Below are 21,494 nucleotides of genomic sequence, written 5' to 3'. Positions count from 1 at the left end.
CCCCTTAAATAAGGAAAGTAATGCAAAAGTATGTGCTGTTATTTTTGCTTTTTTGTGTTGTATGTATTGTAAAGAGTAAAATAGGCATAATATAATATAATATATAATATAATATAATATAATATAATATAATATAATATAATATAATATAATATAATATAATATAATATAATATAATATAATATAATATAGGCAAGTTTATTTATATATAGCACATTTCATACACAATGGTAATTCAAAGTGCTTTACATAAACAAGAATAAAAGAAACAAGAAAATAAAAATGATTGAATAGATAAAAACAGATTAAATTTGTTAAAACAAGTTATAAAAGTTTGAAAAAGAAAAGAAAGTCATAATAGTGCGATGTGTCAAACATAGGCGCATTTATCAAGCAGGGTAAATTAATGTGGAACCACAATCCCATAATAAAATTTGACAGGTTATTTACTGACAGTGAACACACATAGCTCATTTACGTAATATTACACAATCTAAAAAATAATGTGGCTTTATAATCAGTAGATAGCATTCAGATTGTCAATACCTCAATCCATTATCCTCTCAATGTTAATCACATGCTCTTTTCTATGGTTTATGATCCTTGGAAATTTACAGGCATATTAAAATCAAACATGTGAACATTCACACAGAGCAAGTTTTTTTTTTCCCACTAATATTTTTGTTTGCAAATTGTATCTCTCTAGTTCTGCTTCCAAAGGATTTGAATAGCATTTAAATCAGTGTTTCCAGCAAAGGAGGCAGGTGTACTAACAAGAATGCTATAAGACAACAACCTCTACCATACACTATGTTGAAAATGTGAAGGGAGGTTTACTCTCTTAGCTTATACTAGTGGGCCTTGATTACAATTGCTCTAATTCAGATCAAATCAGTGTAACTACTCCAGATTTGGCCTTCTTTAAATGGGATTTGCATTCGTGACAAGAGATGCAGACATGTTAAGGCATGCCAGTCTCTACTATCTCACGACCATCCTGGTCACGGAACCAATGTAAGCCCTTTAAAACTATTTGCTTTGCTCCATTCAGCATTTGAACCAGCATTTGCAGTAAGGGAGGCTAACATGCTAACTTTAAATGTAAAGACCACAGCCTTTACCATCAGTCACTACTAGTTAGATCCGCTTGAAACCATCCAAGGGAGTGAGGTTTACTTGAAAATACCCTACTAGCTGACTTCCATTAGACTTTTTCCCCAAACCTCACTCTTATTCAAGCTATGGCATGGTTGTAACCCCATGTCTACTAGCCCTAACTCTAACTGGGGTTTTAACCAGTGTTTCCTGTTTGAATGACACATTAGACAAGTTTTTGGGGGATTCAATATTGATGCAAATACTAGTAAATTGACTACCCCAATGCTTAAGTTGTATGATTTAACTATTTTCCTCCAATAAATTTAGTCTAAAATCTAAAACTTACAAATGCACTAAGACTAGCCACAACAATAAATGGACACACTTTTTCCACACTAGTTTTGTCGTTGGTAACTCCTAATAATAGTTCTTTAATGTGCAAAGAGGGTTTATAATGGAACACAGTTTGTAAACCTGGCCCTGTGTGTGTATTTACAAGTGTATCAGGTTTTGTAAGCTCATTATACTGTGTTGGCGATGCCAGTGAAGTCACCGCTTTTGTTGTTTACCATGATTCCCAGCCCTTGCGCATCGCATTTGAAGTGTCTGCATAAACATCTTTTGAATTACAAAGCACTCTATTCCTTTCCTTAACTAATGACTCCCTCACATTTTGTTCTTGGCTGTGCAAGCTGTTGCATTGTTTTGTTATTCCTTTTCCCCTAGATTGTGCCTGGGAATTGAGTGTGTTTGGCAGTCACTTTGGCCGATGGCGTTTAACTAGCATAGCTACAGGCCATTCCTCATGTGCCCTCAATCAACCCCCTCAGTGGCTGTTTGGGCCAACGCTGGCCTCATGACTCAAGTGCACTTCAGGGGGTGGAAATGTTTGCACTTCCCTTATTCTTTGCTGCATTGTAAGTGCTAGAATTGCACTGCCAGGGGCTCAAGGGTCAGGGTGGCTGGACCAATTGTACCAGCTGGTCCCTTTGTGTTTGTAATAAAAATTAACCCTCAGTGTTTACTGTAAAACCAACTTGCACTTTTACACGCCAAGTGCAGTCTTCCAATTTCTAAAAGTTGCTCTTCTTTTAGGGCACGGTAGAGACATGTCCCTGTAAACCTTTGGTAATATATCCTAATATTATATTGTTCATTAATAATTCATTATTCATATTGCAGACTTTTTACACCTTCATGCGTTCTTCTCTAATACTAAACAAACATCCTGGTTTGTGGCATTGCGTTGTGTATTGCATTTATACTGTTAAATCTGACTATGTCTAACCTAAATGGTGGATTTTGCAATTTGGGAGGAGTAAAATTTACTAAACTGATTTCATCAACCAGATGCATTTAGACTTGAGAATGTGACCTAGACCTCTTTCTGAAGTGATTTGAGCTATCATATTTATATGTCTTGAAATATATCTCGGATAGCTAGAAACTAAAATTAAGACATGGATAGACCATCAAGACATGAAGTGTCCAAGTGTGAACAACCCCTATTTCTCCTACATAAGTTGTTTGCTATCATGTGTTTCTGGTGACATGCGAAATTCAGATGGAGGACAGTAAGGCAAGGCAACGCAAGGCAAGTTTATTTATATAGCACATTTCATACACAGTGGCAATTCAAAGGGCTTTACGTAAACAAGAATAAAATAAACAAGTAAAAATAAAAATAAAAACAAATAATAAAAATGAGTAAAAAAACACAAAAACAGGTAAAATTTGACATAAAAGAATGAAGAAGAAGAGAAAAACATAATAGTGCAATTTGTCGGACGCAGCACAGTGCTCATTCAGTAAAGGCACAGCTAAACAGATGTGTTTTCAGTCTTGATTTGAATGTGCCTAATGTTGGAGCACATCTGATCATTTCTGGAAGCTGATTCCAGCAGCGAGGGGCATAGTAGCTGAAAGCCGATTCACCCTGCTTTGACTGAACTCTTGGAACTTAGTTTATATGATCCTAAAGATCTGAGTGATCTGTTGGGTTTGTATTCAGTGAGCATATCTGTAATGTATTTAGGTCCTAGGCCATTTAGTGATTTATAGACCAGTAATAATACTTTAAAATCTATTCTGAATGTAACTGGCAGCCAGTGTAAAGACCTGAGGACAGGTGTGATGTGCTCTGATTTTCTGGTTCTGGTCAGAATACTGGCTGCAGCATTCTGGATTAGCATTCTGACTGTCTTTTTTGGAAGACCAGTGAGAAATTCATTACAGTAATCCACATTCAGTAAAAAAATACTGAATGGGAGACGTAAAGGAAAGTCTGTATTTTTGCGATTTATACCATATTTCAAAGGAGATATGTATAGAAAATAACTACAAATATTGGACATGATCTTTATATCAGAAAAAGGGCTGAGTTTTCTACTGAACTAAAATATATTTGCCTGTCATCGAGGCGGTAGATACTACATAAGCTTTTATGTTAAAATACTAAACTGTAGTGTTTGGAAGCATTCTATAGATTATTACTTGAATTAAACTGTCGTAGTAATTATATTGTTGCTCTGGTACAACACAACTGTAGTAATAAACATTTATTTCATAGACTTTTTTCTTCGCTATTATTATACAGCATCACAAAAGCACCACAGTTTACACTATTGTTAAAGTATTTATTATCAGTTTACTAAGCTATAGTATTCTGTAGCATTAATTAACAAAGAGTTGTGCACGTTATACACTTTACGTGGTTCAAAAACATGCTTATTATTAGTATTTTCCCCACGCGTATATTCTCCAGATATCACAAAATAACAGATGAAGCAAACAGTATAATAGCGTGAATGCATAGTCTACACATTAACATATTTAAACACAGCTAGGCCTGTAGATAATCGTTATTGGTGCTGTCAAACCAGCCTGATCTTAAGAGGAAACTTAAGTATTTTATGTTTTGTCATTTTAGTGGCTAATTCGTACGAATATTTACGAGTTTAGTCGTACGAAAATGTATGACTTTAAAAAGGAGGTGTGGCACCCAACCCCACACATAACTCCAACTGTCATTGGGTGATGAGCAATTCGTACTAAATTGTATGAATTAGATCGTACTAATTCATACAAATGAGCCACTAAATCAAAAAGTTAAGAATTGCAGTGAGCTTGCGTTGGTCAACCAATTATCGTGTTCAAAAATGTTTATATTGGATGTGTATATGATGGATGCATTAAAAAATGTTCATTACATTCCATCTTATCTTCCGTTTTTCAGCCAGTTTCTTGAACTTTCCTCCATTTATGAGCTAAACTTTTGGAAGTTTATAGAAATGGTTTGGCATTTCTTATTTTGGCAGCAATTATAAACTACACTAAACAAACATTTTTAAGTTCTGATAGCGATTCCTATGTAGAAGAATGACTTCCTGCCCTCCATCTCACGCGTCATGTAAATACCTATACACTGCCTTTTTCAGTTGAGAATATGTAAACATAACTACATCTAAAACATCTATAACTCTATCTAATGATCTATCTATATACCTATATCTGTCAGCAAATCTTTAGCTTAAAATGGCTTAACTAGTCAAGGCTATTTTTTATTAGGAAACCATCCTTGCCAACATCCACCAAAGGGCCCATGCATACAATATGAGGCCACTAAGCGTGCATGGCAACCAGACAAGGATGTACAGCCAAGCCTCCCCTACCCCGCACTCCCCACACACAATGAAATAATGCGTCTGTACCTGCTGCTCACCACAGCCTCGGCCGCCCATGCCGGCACATAAAGCATGTGTACGGAGAGTGGGGCTGGCAGGAGTAAATTGAAAGCACAGGGAACGGGGGGAGATCCATTTGGTGAAGGGTGGGGGACTGATGTCTGTGTTTCTGCTGGCCCTCCCCCGGCTCCCCTCACGGAGCCCCTCTGTCGTATTTCACCTGAGGGGAAGCAGCCTGTGATTGAAACATCTCAAACTCAGCGCCCCCTGTCTGATTGATGCGCGCAGGAGCCTGACGGAGCCCTTGAGACTCAGCTCGTACTTTATTCTTAAGAAGATATAGACAGAAAAGTGAGCTAGGACATTCTCAAAGAAGTATCTCGCCCAATAATTAATGCCCACCTGATTTTCTTTCTTCGGAGATAATTTGCCAAAATGGTTCACAAAAAAAATGGTGAAAATGTTATAAATATTACCTGCTTGAAGGTTGTAACTTTAGACTGATGAATAGATTGTCGAGATTACTCATGTTCTATTTGATCTAAATCTATTCTGTAATCTGTAATCTATTCGTAAACACTGTTAAAAAAAAAGCACCTTAGTTCATCGATGTCCTGCTGCTGGCTATTAATTAAGAATATCGAGAACCGATCACGTGATCAGAAATTGGGCCCAATTACACCATTTAGAAAAAAACAAGACTCGAATATATATATATATATATATATATATATATATATATATATATATATATATATATATATATATATATATATATATATATATATATATATATAAATATATATATATATATATATAAATATATATATATATATATATATATATATATATATATATATATATATATATATATATATATATATATATATATATATATATATATAAATTTTAACACATCAATAGTTATGCGATGGCACAGAGTTAGACCTCTTTCTTGACGTCACACAAAAACAGCAATGCATGCGGCATAAAATCACTTTGTTGCAGAAATGCTAATGGTTAAATGCCGGCGAATTAGAACATGGAAGCAGCTTGAGGCGGGAAGCGCGAGTATGTCTGTCATCTGGAGGTATTATAAAGTTGATGACGACAACATTGCCATAACAAACTAGGAGATGTGTAAACTTGGGATTGCAAGAGGTGGAAAGGAAAAAGCTACATTTAACACAACTAGCAAACAGAGATGTTGAATGTTAAAATAAAGTGAATTAAATAAAAATAAGGAACATCCTGGACCTGTTTCTTCGCTCTTCTTTATTCTTTTTATGTATAATAGAAGAATTGGATTGTGTTTCGGTATCTGTAGATACTCAAAATCAAATGACTCGGACTTGTACTCGAGGGCAAAAAAAAACCTGATCAGTACATCCCTACTATTAATGATCTGATACTTTATTTGAATTATATTTGAAAGTTACATAAGTAGTTGTATAGTTATGCATACATTTTTAAACCCTTTTTTTCATTCTAAATACTATTCAATTTTAAAAATTGTTCGTGGAGTCACATTATCCAAATTACATGTTTAAATGCTTTTGTTTTTCATTTTATTTAGGGTCAACTGTATCTTGGCACTTTGATTCTTGTTTTTCAGAAAATATAGTATTTTCATGGCCTCTTCATTGGATAGTTAGCCAAAAATGTCTGTCATCATTTACTTACACTCATGTTGATGCAAAACTGTATGATTTACACAGTTATTCACAGAAAAAATTATTAATGCAACCAATGTAAACCGCTTTTAAAATATTGGTCACTGTTGTTTGATGGTCCGTTTGTTGAACTTAAGTTACATTGCATCTACAGTACATGCCAACTAATTCTCATTAGATTATAAGTAGACTGTAAGGTTGGTGTTAGTGTAAGTTGACATGTACTTGCAAAGTTTCTTATAGTCAGCTAAATGTCTGTTGAAGGAGCAGTATCACCATATTAAGCAGACACTATACTAATACTCGAATGGACCATCAAAATAAAGTGTTATTAAAATATATTTGTTTACATTAAGGATGTCCTGTTTTTTTACCCTCAAGACTGAGTCAGAGTCATTTGATTTTGAGTATCTACCGAAACCCGATCCAATACTTCTGTAATACATTAAAAAAATAATAAAGAAGAGGGAAGAAACAGATCCTTGCTGTTCCTTATTTTTTATTTAATTTATGTTATTTTAACATTTTACAACTCTGTTAACAAACAGAGCACTTCTGTGAGGTAGCTTGAACAATCAAGTAATACATAACATCAATTCTTTACTTTCAGACTTTAGTGTAACAGTAAATATATATAAAAAAATCGAATATAAAAACAAATAGCACCTCAACCTAAAATACCCGGCAGGTAACCCCAAGTTTACATATCTCACAGTTTGCTATGGCAATGTTGTCGTCATCAACTTTATAATACCTCCAGACTGCAGACATATTCGCGCTTCCTGCTTCAAGTTGTTTTCATGTTCTACTTTGCCGGCATTTAACCAATAGCGTCTCTACAACAAAGTGGTGTTATGCCGCACATGTTGCTGTTTCTGTATGAAGTCAAGAAAGAAGTCTAACTCTGTGCCACCGCATAACTATAGATGTGTTTAAAAAAATTATGATAATATGTACATATATATTCGAGTCCTGATCCGGAGTTAACGTCCGATTCTGACTTAGCCGACTGATTTCCGATCACGGGATCAAATCTGAACATCCCTAATTTACATTCCATATAAAAGTCATCCAAGTTTAAAATTAATAGTTTCAAATAGTTAATTACATATGTTCGTGTAATATTTAATATTTACATTTTTATTGTACTTTACCTGAAATTAAATCTCTTAAAGGAGTACATTTCGCATAGTTTAAAAGTATAATATATGCTTTTCCCCGTTCTGATAGCAAAGGTAGTAAATAGGAGGGCACACAAAAACAGCATCATACTGTAAGTCTGATTGTGTTTCTTCACATCATCTGTCATTGCAGGTTTTTTCCTGTCCGAGGCGGGGCTGAGCGAGTGTGAAGTGTGTGAATGTCACTCGGTCGGAGCGATGGGGCAGGTGTGTGCTGCCCACTCAGGGCAGTGTGTGTGTGCTCACCCATCACTGACCGGTCACAGATGCGACCAGTGCCAGGATCTCTTCTTTGGCTTTAATCCAAGTGTTGGCAGGTCAGTGCTATAGTCTAACACCCGTATCTCGGTCATGTTCGAGAAAGACGTTTTCATTTATTACCATGAATTAAGATATATATTCAAGTAAAATAGAAGAGTGTAAATCACGGTGGAAAATGACTCCAGACTCCCTCCCATCTCAGAGAGCGGACGCTAGTGAATAAAGCCCATTTAGAAAATCATGCACATCACTTTTCATAACGATTTGAGCCAGTTAGCTGCTTACTGGCCCACGGGTTCAGACAGAGCTAGCAAAGGTCAAATTAGCCATTAAAGTCTCCCGCCTCTAAACGAGGCTGCATTTTAATGCTCTCTGCATAGTTGATTTGTTGGATACATCAATTAGGTTGTAAATACATCATATGTTAGCTGTCTTAATGATATACTCCAAAGCAGCTCCCCAGCTTGAACATATGGCCTAAGTTGGGGATGGAAAACTTGGCATTCTCAGGAGTCAGTGGATTGGAAAATTATTTTTTCTTTTTTTTGTTTCCTGCATACAGCAGATTTTCTTTTGATGAATTATTATTATTATTTTTTTTTTTACGTTTAAGTCTTGATGGTGTGGTTGAAGTCTCATTGAATGACCTTCCTGAAGGCTTGTAGGAGATATTTAACTACTCCAGCCATGCTGGGTGAAGAACAGGAACAGTGGGGGACATCGTCAACGCTCCCTGTATCAACCATCGTTTACCTTTTAAGTGTTTCCCCCCACCAAAATAAAACAAATATGATGTTGGGATGCGCAGTAGGTAGAAAGGACATTAATTGTTGGCTGGTGAGATGCAAATAGCATGAGCGTGTGTTTTCAATGCATCAACAACAGGGCTACCGGACATCACAAATTGTTAATCCATACGAGTCGTGACAGATCACTGCATACGCAATCCATCCAGCTGCACTCGTTCGCCCGGTAAGGATGAAAAATGAACTATTTAAACTGATTAGAGGGGAAGCTTGAACTGCATCAGGAGATCCCACACAATAAAGATTTCTTTATCTAAATATTATAAACTCATTTATCCGCCCTGGAATCAATAAGACGATGCATCTTATTTAGTTTTCTCATATTGGGCCGTCCACTGCGGACCACCAAATAGAGGTAGTTAAAAAACCCACAATATGGTTAGGGAAGATTAGCCATCACAACAAATGGCAAACACAGGCTGCAACATGGCTAATCGTTTAACCTTGAGAGAGAGAAAATGTATTTATTTATTTTACACAATTTCAGCTCATATTCAAATCTGCTTTTGTTTGTTTTTCTTGCTAGTCAGTTTCATGTCTGCAAAACTTTCCAGCTCTTATTTTGCAACACCTGTTCTATGCAAACATTGAGACACAATCTGGAGTCATTTACTTTGATAGCTGCAAGCTATTGATATATTTGAAATATGGAAGACCCAAGCATGTGGAACTGAGCATTATTGGTACTGATCACAAAATTTGATACCTCAGATGGCATCATTTTTGCATGACAGGGGAGGGAAAAAAGTTCACCGTCTCCTCTCTAGGAGTCAAGGTCGAACCACATTGGGAAACGGGTGGCTTAGCCCAAAACGCCCCTCTAGTTGACAGAACAAATTTTCAGCTCATTAAGAGTCTGTGGCTTTTATCAGCTGCTTTCGAGGGTGTCAGGCGCTTGGCCCCCGCATCACCCGCTGCTGGCCCCTCAGGGCCTTCCCTCCTCCATCCTCTACACCCCTCCCAGATGTGTCACTGACAGGTGCATCTGTGAATGCCTCCATTTAGAGCAAGTGTCCCCCCTTCCCTCACAGTCACACACGCCTCCAACACGCACACATACACTTTTTGCAACTCTTCGTGTCTTAGCCGGTCGGAGAGACTCACAGTTTTTTTGTGTAAATAGATCTGGACTTGTTACTTTTGGTTAATTACCTGATTTCTTGTCCTCTACCGACATGGACAATGTCACAAGAAGTGATACAGTTTTTTTTTATCATATGAAAATGGTATTTGTGTCTCTTGTGATCTCCATGTGTCTAGGTGTGAGCCGTGTGGCTGTGATCCTGTGGGAGGATTCAATGGCACGTGTCACCCCCAAACAGGGCAGTGCTTGTGCAAGCCGTTTGTGACTGGGGATAAATGTGATGCCTGTGTGGAGGGAGCCAGTTTCATGGATCCAAACAACTACCTGGGCTGCAGCAAAGGTGTGAACCTAAATATATTCATGAATTCATTGTTGAATTCATTGTTGAGTATTCATGAATTCAGTGTTGTTTTTTTGTTATATGTATTAATATGTTTTTTTGTTTATTTATTTGGGAATTTTTGAGATTTAAAAATATAGGTAGCACTTATAGTAAGGTCCCATTAGTTAATGTGTTTACTAGCATGAATAATCAATAAACAATGTTTTTCATTTTTATTAATCTTTGTTAACGTTATTTAATGAAAACAAAGGCATTTGGTGTTAGTTTATTCATTCATTAATTCCTTCCTTTTCTTTTCGGCTTAGTCCCTTTATTAATCAGGGGTCGCCACAACCCATCTTTTGGAAACACCCAAACACTTTTAGCTTTAGCAGTTTAGCTTACACAATTTGCCTATAGCGCATGTCTTTGGACTTGTGGGGAAAACCAGAGCCCCTGGAGGAAACCCACGCCAACACTGGGAGAACATACAAACTCTTCACAAAAATACTAACTGACCCAGCCGAGGTGCGAATCAGCAACCTTCTTGCTGTGAGGCAACAATGCTACCCACTGCACCACCGCGCTTTTCTCATTAGTTAATGTTATTTCATAATACATCAACTTATGCTATCAAGCACAATATTAAAATAAAGTGTAAAATGTTTTATTGTAAAGTGGATATATAAATAAATACAGGTTTAACAGATTTACTTTTAGCATGTTGCTAAGCTAACAGCGCCACTGCAGTTAGCAATATTATAATACAAATATTACTGTATATCATTAAAGACATTGCACAATTTTTTAGCAGTAGATTTTCATAGTAAATTACCACATTATCTCATGGAATCAACGCAATTACTTAGTGTTAATTTGTTGGTTGAACTAGATCTTAGAAAAAAACATATGGTAGTTATAGTAGTTAAACCATGCTAGCCACAAATTTAGCTGTGGTTTTGCTACACTAACCATAGTTTATTTAGCCATGGTTATTTAGTGTATTTGAAGCATAAATGTGATAACACAAATTATATAATTTGAGTAATAAAAATATTGAAATCATAGTTAGAGCATCATGGTGGCACAGTCAGTAGCACAGTTGGCATTTCTGGAGTTTGCATGTTCTCCCCATGTTCGCGTGGGTTTCTTCCGGGTGCTCTGGTTTCCCCCACAGTCCAAAGACATGCATAGTATTAGTATAGGAGAATAGAATAAGTTGAGTTGGCCATAGTGTACAGTATGTGTGTAAATGCAAGAGTGAATGGGTTTTTCCCAGTGTTGGGTTGCAGCTGGAAGGGCATCCGCTGCGTAAAACATATGCTGGATAAGTTTGCGGTTCATTCCGCTGTGTTGACGCCTGATAACTAAAGAGACTAAGCTGAAAAGAAAATGAATGAATGACTGAATGAAATCATTGTTAATTGATAATACAGTACTTTCCTTTCCAAAACATACAGTAAGGTATTAACTGTTTTTTATTAATTTTGGAAATTAAAGGCTGTTGGCTTATATAGGTCTTATTGTATATCCCACCTCATCAATCAGGTTAAATAGGAAATATCTCAACAAAGAAAATAAAACTCATCAAACCATGTCTAAGGCCTTAAAGGGCATTTGTTTAAGCACCTTATTGCTTAAATAGTAAAATCCTTTGTCTCAACACTCAATTCGGCTCCAATACAAGAAAATGCTTCTTCTGGATCACACCACAGTGTCGCTTTATTGTAGTGGCTGTAATTTAAATGCAGATTTCTCCAATATAATCAAGTTTAATGCAAGAAAGCCATACCTAAGGTCAAAACTCACTGCTGCCACTCAAATGCTGTGGTATTTACGTTGGACTGTGAAATTTATTACATACTTTATTCAGAATGCCCAGGAGCTGACACTCAAATTTAATCATGTTGCATCCTTATGTTTTAGCCGAGCATTTCTATTTAATATAGATCCCTCTCTCTCTCTCTTTCATGATCTCATGCCATTTCTGTGTTTTGTGCATATCTACTCTTTTAACATTCAGCATGTATACTGTAAGGTGACCTGTTTATGGGTCTGCATGTGTTTAGAGCACACAGCACTTAACCTCACTGAGACTCTTAAAGCCCTAATGTGCCCAACAGAACAGCATTTGTTATTAAGTTAGCATTTTTACATGTAACAAATGATTGTTGCTCCAGTATATTTATAGTCCATTTTCCCCATTAGCCGGCAGCTTTGATGCTTTAACCTTGTGTTTTCCACTTTTTCCTTAACCCTTGTGTGCTGTTGGGGATGTTTTCATCCACTCTGGGGTGATTTTGAGTCTTTATTATGGTGCCTTGAGAGCCAACATACTGTTATACTACATAAGTATATTCTTCTTCCTTCTTCTTCTTCGTCTGAGACTAATTTCTATATGCATTCTTTATGCAACTTATGGTTTTCCAAAAACGGACCCAGAAATTTCAGAAAAGTCCTATTGACCAAACTTTGTGACCTCATAACTTTCCACCAGACTGTCATACAGGCTTAAGTTTGGACTCATTTAACTTAGACTACCAATCTGCCAATCATTGATGACCTTTCAATTTACTAGTCACACCCAAGCAACCATTTACGGCACCTTAGGAAATGTCCTATATACTTCCATTGTAAAAAAATGCCATTGACATACTAACAACAACATACCACTTCATACTAACAATATATTAATCCATACTAGAAACATACAAACAAATATACTAATTCAAACTATAAACAGACTAGCAACATGCTAATTCATACTAAATTCATTCTAACAGCATGCTAGTGTATACTAGAAACATGCTAGCAACCTACTAATACATACTAGAACCATGCTAATTTATGTTAGCAACGGCCTAGCAACAACAAAAACACCTTAGCAACTGCCTAGCAACACTTTAGTAACCACCTAGAACACCCCAGCAACTGCCAAGCCATGCTTTAGCAATCACCTAGAACACCCTACCAATGCCTAGCAACCACTGCCTAGCAATATCTTAGCACCCACTTAGAACATCCTAGCAAGCCATCCTAGCAGCCACTCAGAACACCCTAGCAACCGCATAGAAACCACCTATAACACCATAGCAGGCACCTAGCAATGCCTTAGCAACCACTCAGAATACCCTAACAACTGCCTAGCATCCACTCAGAACACCTTAGCAACCACCTAGCAACCAGTCAGAACACCTTAGCAACTGCCTAGCAATACCTTAGTAACTACCTAGAACAGCCTAGAAACACCTTAGCAACCAACTATACACCCTAGCAACCACCTAGCAATGCCTTAGCAACCACTCAGAACACCCTAGCAACTGCCTAGCAACCACTAAGAACACCTTAGCAACCACCTAGTAACACCTCAATGACCTGGAACACCCTAGCAACCGCCTAGCAATGCCTCAGCAACTGCTCCCCAATCACTCAAAACACCTTAGCAACTGCCTTGCACCGCCTTAGCAACCAAACAAAACTCCCTTGCAATGCCTTAGCAATCACTTAGAACACCCTAGCAACTGTCTAGCAACCTTAGCAACCACATAGAACACCCTAGCAACCACCTAACAACAATATAGCAACCACTCAGCTAACATATATGTAGTTCTTTGTATATGCCAACTGTTTCAAACTTCTTAAGAACCACTTCAATTACTTAATCTTTAAAACTACTTTAAACGTTCAAGTTAGACTTTCTCAAGCCACCATAAAGTTTGTCTACGAACTTTACTTTTCTAGTTTGACCACAACTTCCTCCTCTGTTTCAGCAAAATGTAAATGAAAAATATGCTAAAAATTCAGCGATACACTGTTAGTAAATTGACTACCCTTTCATTATGTTTGTGGCTACTTTTGCCCCATTGACTTCAATTATAATGACATTTTTGATTAAAAGGCATGATACCATAAAATCACACCTTATTAGTTGTTGCTGGTTTTGGGAAGTGGCAAAAATTAAAAATTTGGGAATAGGCGAAACAAACCAGCAACAATACACAAGGGTTAAGTTTGGTTTGATAAGCCTTTTTTCATAAATATGTTTCTGATTACACTCTCTTTTTCATGTTCAGATCCGCAACAGCAGCCTCCTCCTCTTGGCAGGGTTTTGAACTCCACCACTATAGAGCTGAGCTGGAGAGCTCCTGATTCCCCCAACAGTAATGCACTGATGTACACGCTGCTCCGAGACACACAGATCATCCACGTCAGCCACAGTCAGCATCCGTTTGGTTAGTCACACTTCTGTAGATGTTTTTATTGGAGGTGTTTACGGTGTCGCCATTATGCTTTTATCTTGTGGAATTGAATGATGCTTAAGTTACTGTAATAGTTGGTAGATTTAAAGGGATAAAAAAAATGTAGTTTAAAATCCTTATCGGTTTCTTTTCATTCTGTTGAGCACAAAAGAATATATTTTGAAGAATTTTAGAAACTGGTAAATTTTTACTTTCATAGTAGGAAAAACAAATACTATGGATTTCTATGGAGACAGGATTCCAACGTTTTTCAAACTAACATCTTTTTTGTTCAATAATAAAAAATAATAATAATAAAGTCAAACAGGTTTGTGATAAGTTAAGGGTGAGTAAATGATGACAGAATTTTCAGTTTGGGGTGAACTATTACTTTAAGTGATGTTTGTACAAACGATTTATGTAAATTAAGGAATTGATTTATTACGTTTTTTATGATAATATAATATTAAATGACAATGAATGTATTTTCTTGCAATTCTATACAATCATAATGGTTTTTATTTTTATTTGTCCATATTTAATATATTTATGTTATATATTTATCATATATTTATGTAATGCCATTTATATAAAGTGAAAAAAAGACTATAAAAATGCATAGTGCCTTTTTAACAACATGGTACATATTATTTATTTTTAAGAGTTTTTTTTATTATTATTGTAAACTACCATTCAACACTAGTCGAAAGTTATTTGAAGTAGTGATGCATTAAATTTAAAAATAATTAGAAAAGATTATTTTATACACAGCAAAAAATTATTTTCTTGTCTTATTTTCAGAAATAAAAAGCAAGAAAAAAAGTTTTTCCTTAAAACAAGCTAAATAATCTGCCAATAGGGAAAGCAAAATAATGTCAAAAGGAAAAAAAAGATTATTTTGCTTGCCCCATTGGCAGATTATTACATTGTTTTCAAGAAAAAAAAACTCACATAATATTGGCATATTATTTCTGAAAACAAGATAATGTTTTGCTTGCCTAGAAAATGCTTCTTGATAGAAGAGTTTTTAAATAATTGGAATAGAAAAAGACAAAAAAAATCTAAGAAAGAACATATTTTTTTTGCAATGTATACAGTGCTCAGCATAATTGAGTACAGCCCATTTTGAAAATGAATATTTTTTTATACATTTCTCTGTGAATAGAGGCAATGTATTTTGGTGCATTTAAACAAAACAGATTTATTAAACAGATATATTTATTAAAATAATATTTTAGTCACCAAACATATTTAGAAATTGAAAGATAATACAATTAAATTCAAGCAAAATATTACAAAAAAGAAAAAAAATACAACATACTAAATTTTTCAATTTTTTGCTTCTCTTGATTTTTCCTTTTTGTATTTAATATTTTTCTATGACATAAATTTGGTTGTACTAATTTTGGACCATTATCGTAAGTTATTTTGTTAGATAAGCTCTAGATTTGGCTTCAGTACTAACTAATCTAATGTACAGGTATATGCACAAATACAATATTGTATAGCCTCCTATTAAAAATATTATTTGTGAGGGATGTATTTATATATGCTGAGCAATGTAAATGCTGTTTTTTTTTTTTTACTTTCTATACATTGGAGTTTCTTAAAACTATTTATTATGGTTTCCACATAAATATTAAGCAGTGCATTGATTTTTTTTAAATTTTTTTAGCACAGTTCAGAAGAAACTGTGCATCAAGTCCGCATGTTAGAATGATAATTTAGATTCTCTTTAAATTAATCAAAATACAAAAATTAGTTTACTCTTTATGTTAAGGTGTATAATTAATTATGCATAATTACATGCAACTAACTCTAAACCAAACTCTTCATTTTAACACTAACCATATAGGAAGTGTATGTAATGAATTACAATTACTGAGAAGGTAAACAATTAGTAACATTGTTAAAAGAACGTTCCCAAACATCGGTTTGCGGCTGGAAGGGCATTTGCTGCTTAAAAAACGTGCTGAATAAGTTGGCGGTTCATTCCGCTGTGGCGACCCCAGATTAATGAAGGGACTAAGACGAAAAGAAAATGAAGCAATGAATGAATGTTAAAAGAACACCTTAAAATAAAGTGTGATCAAAAGTCATTTTAAATTGTAATAACATGTGACACTATTCACAGGTGGAGGTCAGAATTTTTAGCCCCCCTGAATTATTTGCCCTCCTGTTTATTGTTTTCCCCAATTTCTGTTTAACAGACAGAAGATTTCGACCTTAAATATGTTTAAAAATTAAAAACTGCTTTTATTCTAACCAAAATAAACTTTCTTCAGAAAAAAAAAATATTATCAGACATACTATGAAAAATTATTTGCTTTGTTAAAGATCATTTGAGAAATAAAAATAATAATAATAAAAAAAATCAAAGGGGGACTAATAATTCTGACTTCAACTGTATGTTCTAAGATGTAAACATTCTTAGTAGCCTTAAACTTTAGAATGGTAGTGTATGTAATTATATTGTCATCAATACTGCAATCACATTTGACAGCTTGCTTGTTCTCTGTCTCATTCAGGAACTATGCATTTCATAGACACAGCTTTGTCTCCCTACACCTCATACTCTTACCAGCTCATCACCAGTAATATCCGCTCTAACACCAGCAGTTCCGTGGTCACCTTGCGTACCCTGTCTGCCGTACCCGAGCAAGAGGAGCTCCAGTTAACCCTCGTGGGCCGAGCCAAGCCGAACAGTGCCTCTTTTAACTGGACAGAGCCCTTGAACACCACTGGTCCAATAGACAATTACACACTGAGCTCCATACAGGATCTGAGCGGAGAAAAGAGAATCTACTACACTGGACATCAGACAGAGGCCACCGCTGAGGAGCTGCAACCTTTCACTCGATACAACTTCAGTCTGAAGGCTTGTACTGATGGAGGATGTGCTCGCAGTGAAAGTCTGGTTGTGCAGACTGCTCAGATACCTCCAGAGCAGCAGCCGGCACCCAAAATCACAACTTTAGGCTCCTCTCAACTCAAGGTGGACTGGGAACCGCCAGTTTTACCAAATGGTATTGACGCACATTTTTGTGTTTTTGATATTTTTTCTGTCGTTCTCAATCTTTTTTTAAATCAAGTATTCCCATTTTCTAAAAAATAATCGAAGGCCCTTTTTATAGGTTAAAATATTCTTCTGTTTTGTGCTGTTTTTCAATTTCAAAAATAGTTTGGAGTTGGTAATGGGAAAGGAAAAAAAGTAAAATAACTTGTTTCATGCATTTTTCTGAAGGAAGTATTTAACCAATTTTAAGTCTGCCTCTAATATAAGCCAGATTTAATAACTTTTTTTCATTCATATATAATCTTAGTTAATAATAATAATAATATTATGACTTTAAATACTATAAACATTATTAATTATTAAAAGTTAAGAATGTCTGTTATGTATGGCAAATTGAAAATCATGGTGAATATATGAGCAATATCACACTAGTAGCAGTGCGATGTGGCTGTATATCAGCACTGGTGGGAGGCGTGTGTTAGTACGAGGCCACAGGCTGAGTGCCTTAGTGTCCAACCAATGACAATATACAACCACATCGCACATGCTACAAGTGTGATATTGCATTTTTTTTACACAGTTTGACGGCATAATTGAGTGTATAAAATAGAAAATCAAACACGGAGAGTCTCAAAACCCTTTTGTAAGAGGAACTACTTTTTCTGCCATTCCTTTGCATCTGCAGCTGACTGTTAGAACAGCAGAAACCGTTGCTCATTCACTAATGTCAAATTACGCTAGAGAATCATTCAAATACTAGCTCTAATGTCTAAAGTGATGACAAAAGAGGTGATTTTGCTCACATTTTTAGATTATTAGGCTGAAAGGCATGAAATGCGATCAGTGTATAGAGATTTCCTGGTGTTTCTCTGTTGCAGTCGGGAGATCACAATATTTAACGTTAACATTCTTTCTGTTTACTGAAGTAGGCAGTAGCAAAAACATGAGACTTATTAGAAACAGATGGCCATACAACAACATACCGAAGAGAGAGATTGACTTAGAAAGTCACTTACCAGTTTTATAATGATTTCATCAGCTGTATTTTGAAATTACGCTATATATATATATATATATATATATATATATATATATATATATATATATATATATATATATATATATATATATATATATATATATAATTTTTCTTTTGTATCTTTTTTTTTCCACCGAACCTAATATTCAGGAATTAATAAAAATTGATTCTCAATTAACATTCAAATCTGTTTGACAGTTTTGGATAAGAAACCAATTAGCAGTATTTTACAAAAGTGCTGTTTTATTTTTATTTCAGTTTAATTCTATTCATATATATTTTACTAAGATGTTTTTAAATGTGTAAATCATCATGTTCCAGAAATAATGTGCTATTGTATGCTAAATCAATAACAAAACGGAGCAATAAAGGGAACCCAGTGTAACCAATCAGAACTGCACAGTACCAAAGACAAAAATTACATTTGAGTTCAATGTGCACTGCATCAGATCAGCTTGCCGATTGAACCAAAAAGGCAAACAGATTTAATCATATTTCAATATGTTTAAATATTCAGATCAGCCCTCAGATTTCTCTCTGACTTTTTGTTTAATAGGAGCAGTGATTTTGTCAGACATTTTATACACAGCGGTTCTTAAACGCACATGTTAAAGCTGAAACCCTCTTCTGCTCTGCCTAACTTACTTTTTCCCCGTCTCTCAGCTACATCATTACAATAATGAGAAATACTATTATAGAGATGCCATTTGATCTCAGCCGGGGATGAAAATTAATTCCTTACAAACTTTAATCTGCAACCAAGAGGCTTGATTAAGGCTCAGCCCATGCTTCATTTCGCAATATAAACTGATGGGACTGCGCGCCGCAAAGAAACATTTCACATTTAAAACAGTTGATTGCTGCATACAATTATGTATTGTGCCTCGCGCCATTGAAAGCGTCGCAAAATAGCCCTCTGTATATCAATGACTTTTAATGCCAGTTATCATGCTTTTTGCCAAATTAGCTCATTAACATGGACCATTATAAAGTGCCCTTAGAGGATTCTCTCAATGAATTTCCTCTCCGTTTAATTGTGTCTATCTGATTCTCTCTGTCTGCCTCTCTTTTCGACATAATTTCATGCAGCAGCTGTAATTGTGCATTGTCAATGGCCGGTCTTACATCTCAATATCTTTCTGAGGCTTAATAAGGGATTTTGGAAGAAGGTATTGGCATATATGTTTCATGTATTTTCTTTAATTCTTTCTCTCTCTCCAGGTATAATTATCAGGTATGAGCTTTTTATGCAGCTGCTGAATGAGTTGCAGAGAAACGCCAGCAGTTATGGTACGGAGCAAAGGGTTTTTCTCAGTAGCGGCTGGCTGAACCCACGGCCGTCGTTGAGTTCAGCCAATGAGAACGCTCTTACTCCACCTGAGAGCACTGTGGTGGTGTCCAATCTGCAACCATTTTCCACTTATCGCTTCAGAGTGCTCACTGTGAACATGGCCGGCAGTGTCCTGTCAGACTGGGCTGTGGGACGAACTGCAGAGGGAGGTCAGTCAAACACACTCTGATCTTGCTCAAATTTTGACAGAAATGTATTGTTGACAAGAAATTAGAATCAACAGTTTTTTTTTTTCTTTACATATGTGACCCTAAACATCAACACCAGTAATATTTTACAACCAAACATATTTTACAATGATAATAATGTATAATGATGGCAAAAACCATTAGAATGGTGAATAAAGACATGTTGACATTTTACTTATAAATATATTAAAAATATATATATTTTTTGTAATTATATATATATTGCTAAGAACTTTTCTCAATAATTAGATTTGTCTGTAACGTTCAGATTCCGCCTTTTGAAATAGTTGTATCTTGAACAAATGTTATTCTGTCACAAATAAATACAATACATCAATAGATTACTTATGTTTTCAGCTTCCAGATAATTAAATCTAAATTTCCAAAAAAAAACACCCTTATTCCAACCCCAGCAGGCACAGGACTTTAACATGACATCAGATTGACATTATACCCCAACGTCATGGAACATTGCATTTTGTTTGAAAATGAAAATCGGTCAATATCCAACATCAGACAGACGTTCCATCATGGTTGCTTTCCACCCAAACTAAAAACAACCAAATACTGTATTAAGGTCCAATGAGGTTACAGCCTCACTTTGTGTGGATGTTACCAACATGACATCTATCTGATGTTGGATTTTGTTTGCCATACGTGACATAAATATCAATATGTGACGTCAATATAACGTTGGTTTAAGATGTTGGCTTCACTTTGGATTTCGGTCACTTTCCAACACAGCTAAAATCAACATCATTTCACGTCATTATTGGACATCAAAATAACGTTGTCCTTAGACACTGGTGAGCTAAATCTAACCTAATATTAACGTCTTATGACATCTTGTCTGCTGGAATGTTACATATTGCATTTTAAAAAATATATAATTATAATTCCCTAAATAATTGTTGATAAGAGTAACTTTCATTCCTTGCAACAGCACATTTTCTGTTCTCCATTATTGTGATTAATTGGTGCAAGGTCGGGGCAAACTGTCACTCACATTAGATTGAGCCAATGGCAATTGACAACAATACAGTGATTATAAAAATAAATAAAATTGAGTTCCACCCTAGAGAAATCTATTGCAAATTTTATTCAAACTGCTTTATTATGAATTGGTCAAATGTTACCCTTCATGTACAGTAGTAGCTGGTATGATTTAAGCAAATGTAAAAGATCTCTAATATCAAATTAGACTAGATTAATACTGACTCTCAAAAGTGACAACCAATTCTAAATTATTTTAATGCCTTTATTCCAGCACAAATTTGTTTACAGACTTTCATAGTTCTGCCCACAAGCAATGTCTGCTTTGACCTGCTTTCAAATCCTGTAGTTGTGTCTGAGGCATTAATTAGTTTAGTTTGTGTTGTTAAAATAATGTGAGGATGCAGGTTTCCCCGGTGAGAAGTGAGGACTAAAAAGACTTTGCATGCACTGCAAATCAGTGTGGATTTTATACCTGCCAGATTGGGACTTCTACTATTTCTACTACTCCATCTTTGAATGGGCCATTTTCATAGTGAATGGGTGTGGTAAAAGTGGTCC

At 35.5% G+C, this 21,494-nt stretch overlaps 1 protein-coding gene across 2 annotated transcripts in view; it reads left to right on the top strand.

The window, feature by feature from the left end:
• Positions 1-21,494, top strand: part of ush2a (Usher syndrome 2A (autosomal recessive, mild)) — a 394,144-nt gene that overhangs the window by 74,288 nt on the left and 298,362 nt on the right. For both annotated transcript variants that reach the window (XM_009293147.5, XM_073928624.1), the window contains exons 14-18: positions 7,769-7,952; positions 9,963-10,126; positions 14,182-14,340; positions 16,875-17,372; positions 19,623-19,901. In XM_009293147.5, coding sequence (XP_009291422.2) covers positions 7,769-7,952; positions 9,963-10,126; positions 14,182-14,340; positions 16,875-17,372; positions 19,623-19,901 — 1,284 coding nt within the window. The remainder of the gene's footprint in view (positions 1-7,768; positions 7,953-9,962; positions 10,127-14,181; positions 14,341-16,874; positions 17,373-19,622; positions 19,902-21,494) is intronic.

Source organism: Danio rerio, chromosome 17 (assembly GCF_049306965.1).
Source record: "Danio rerio strain Tuebingen ecotype United States chromosome 17, GRCz12tu, whole genome shotgun sequence".
Classification (NCBI taxonomy): domain Eukaryota; kingdom Metazoa; phylum Chordata; class Actinopteri; order Cypriniformes; family Danionidae; genus Danio; species Danio rerio.
Note: the sequence above shows the minus strand (reverse complement) of the source record. Positions and strands in the feature narration are given on the sequence as shown.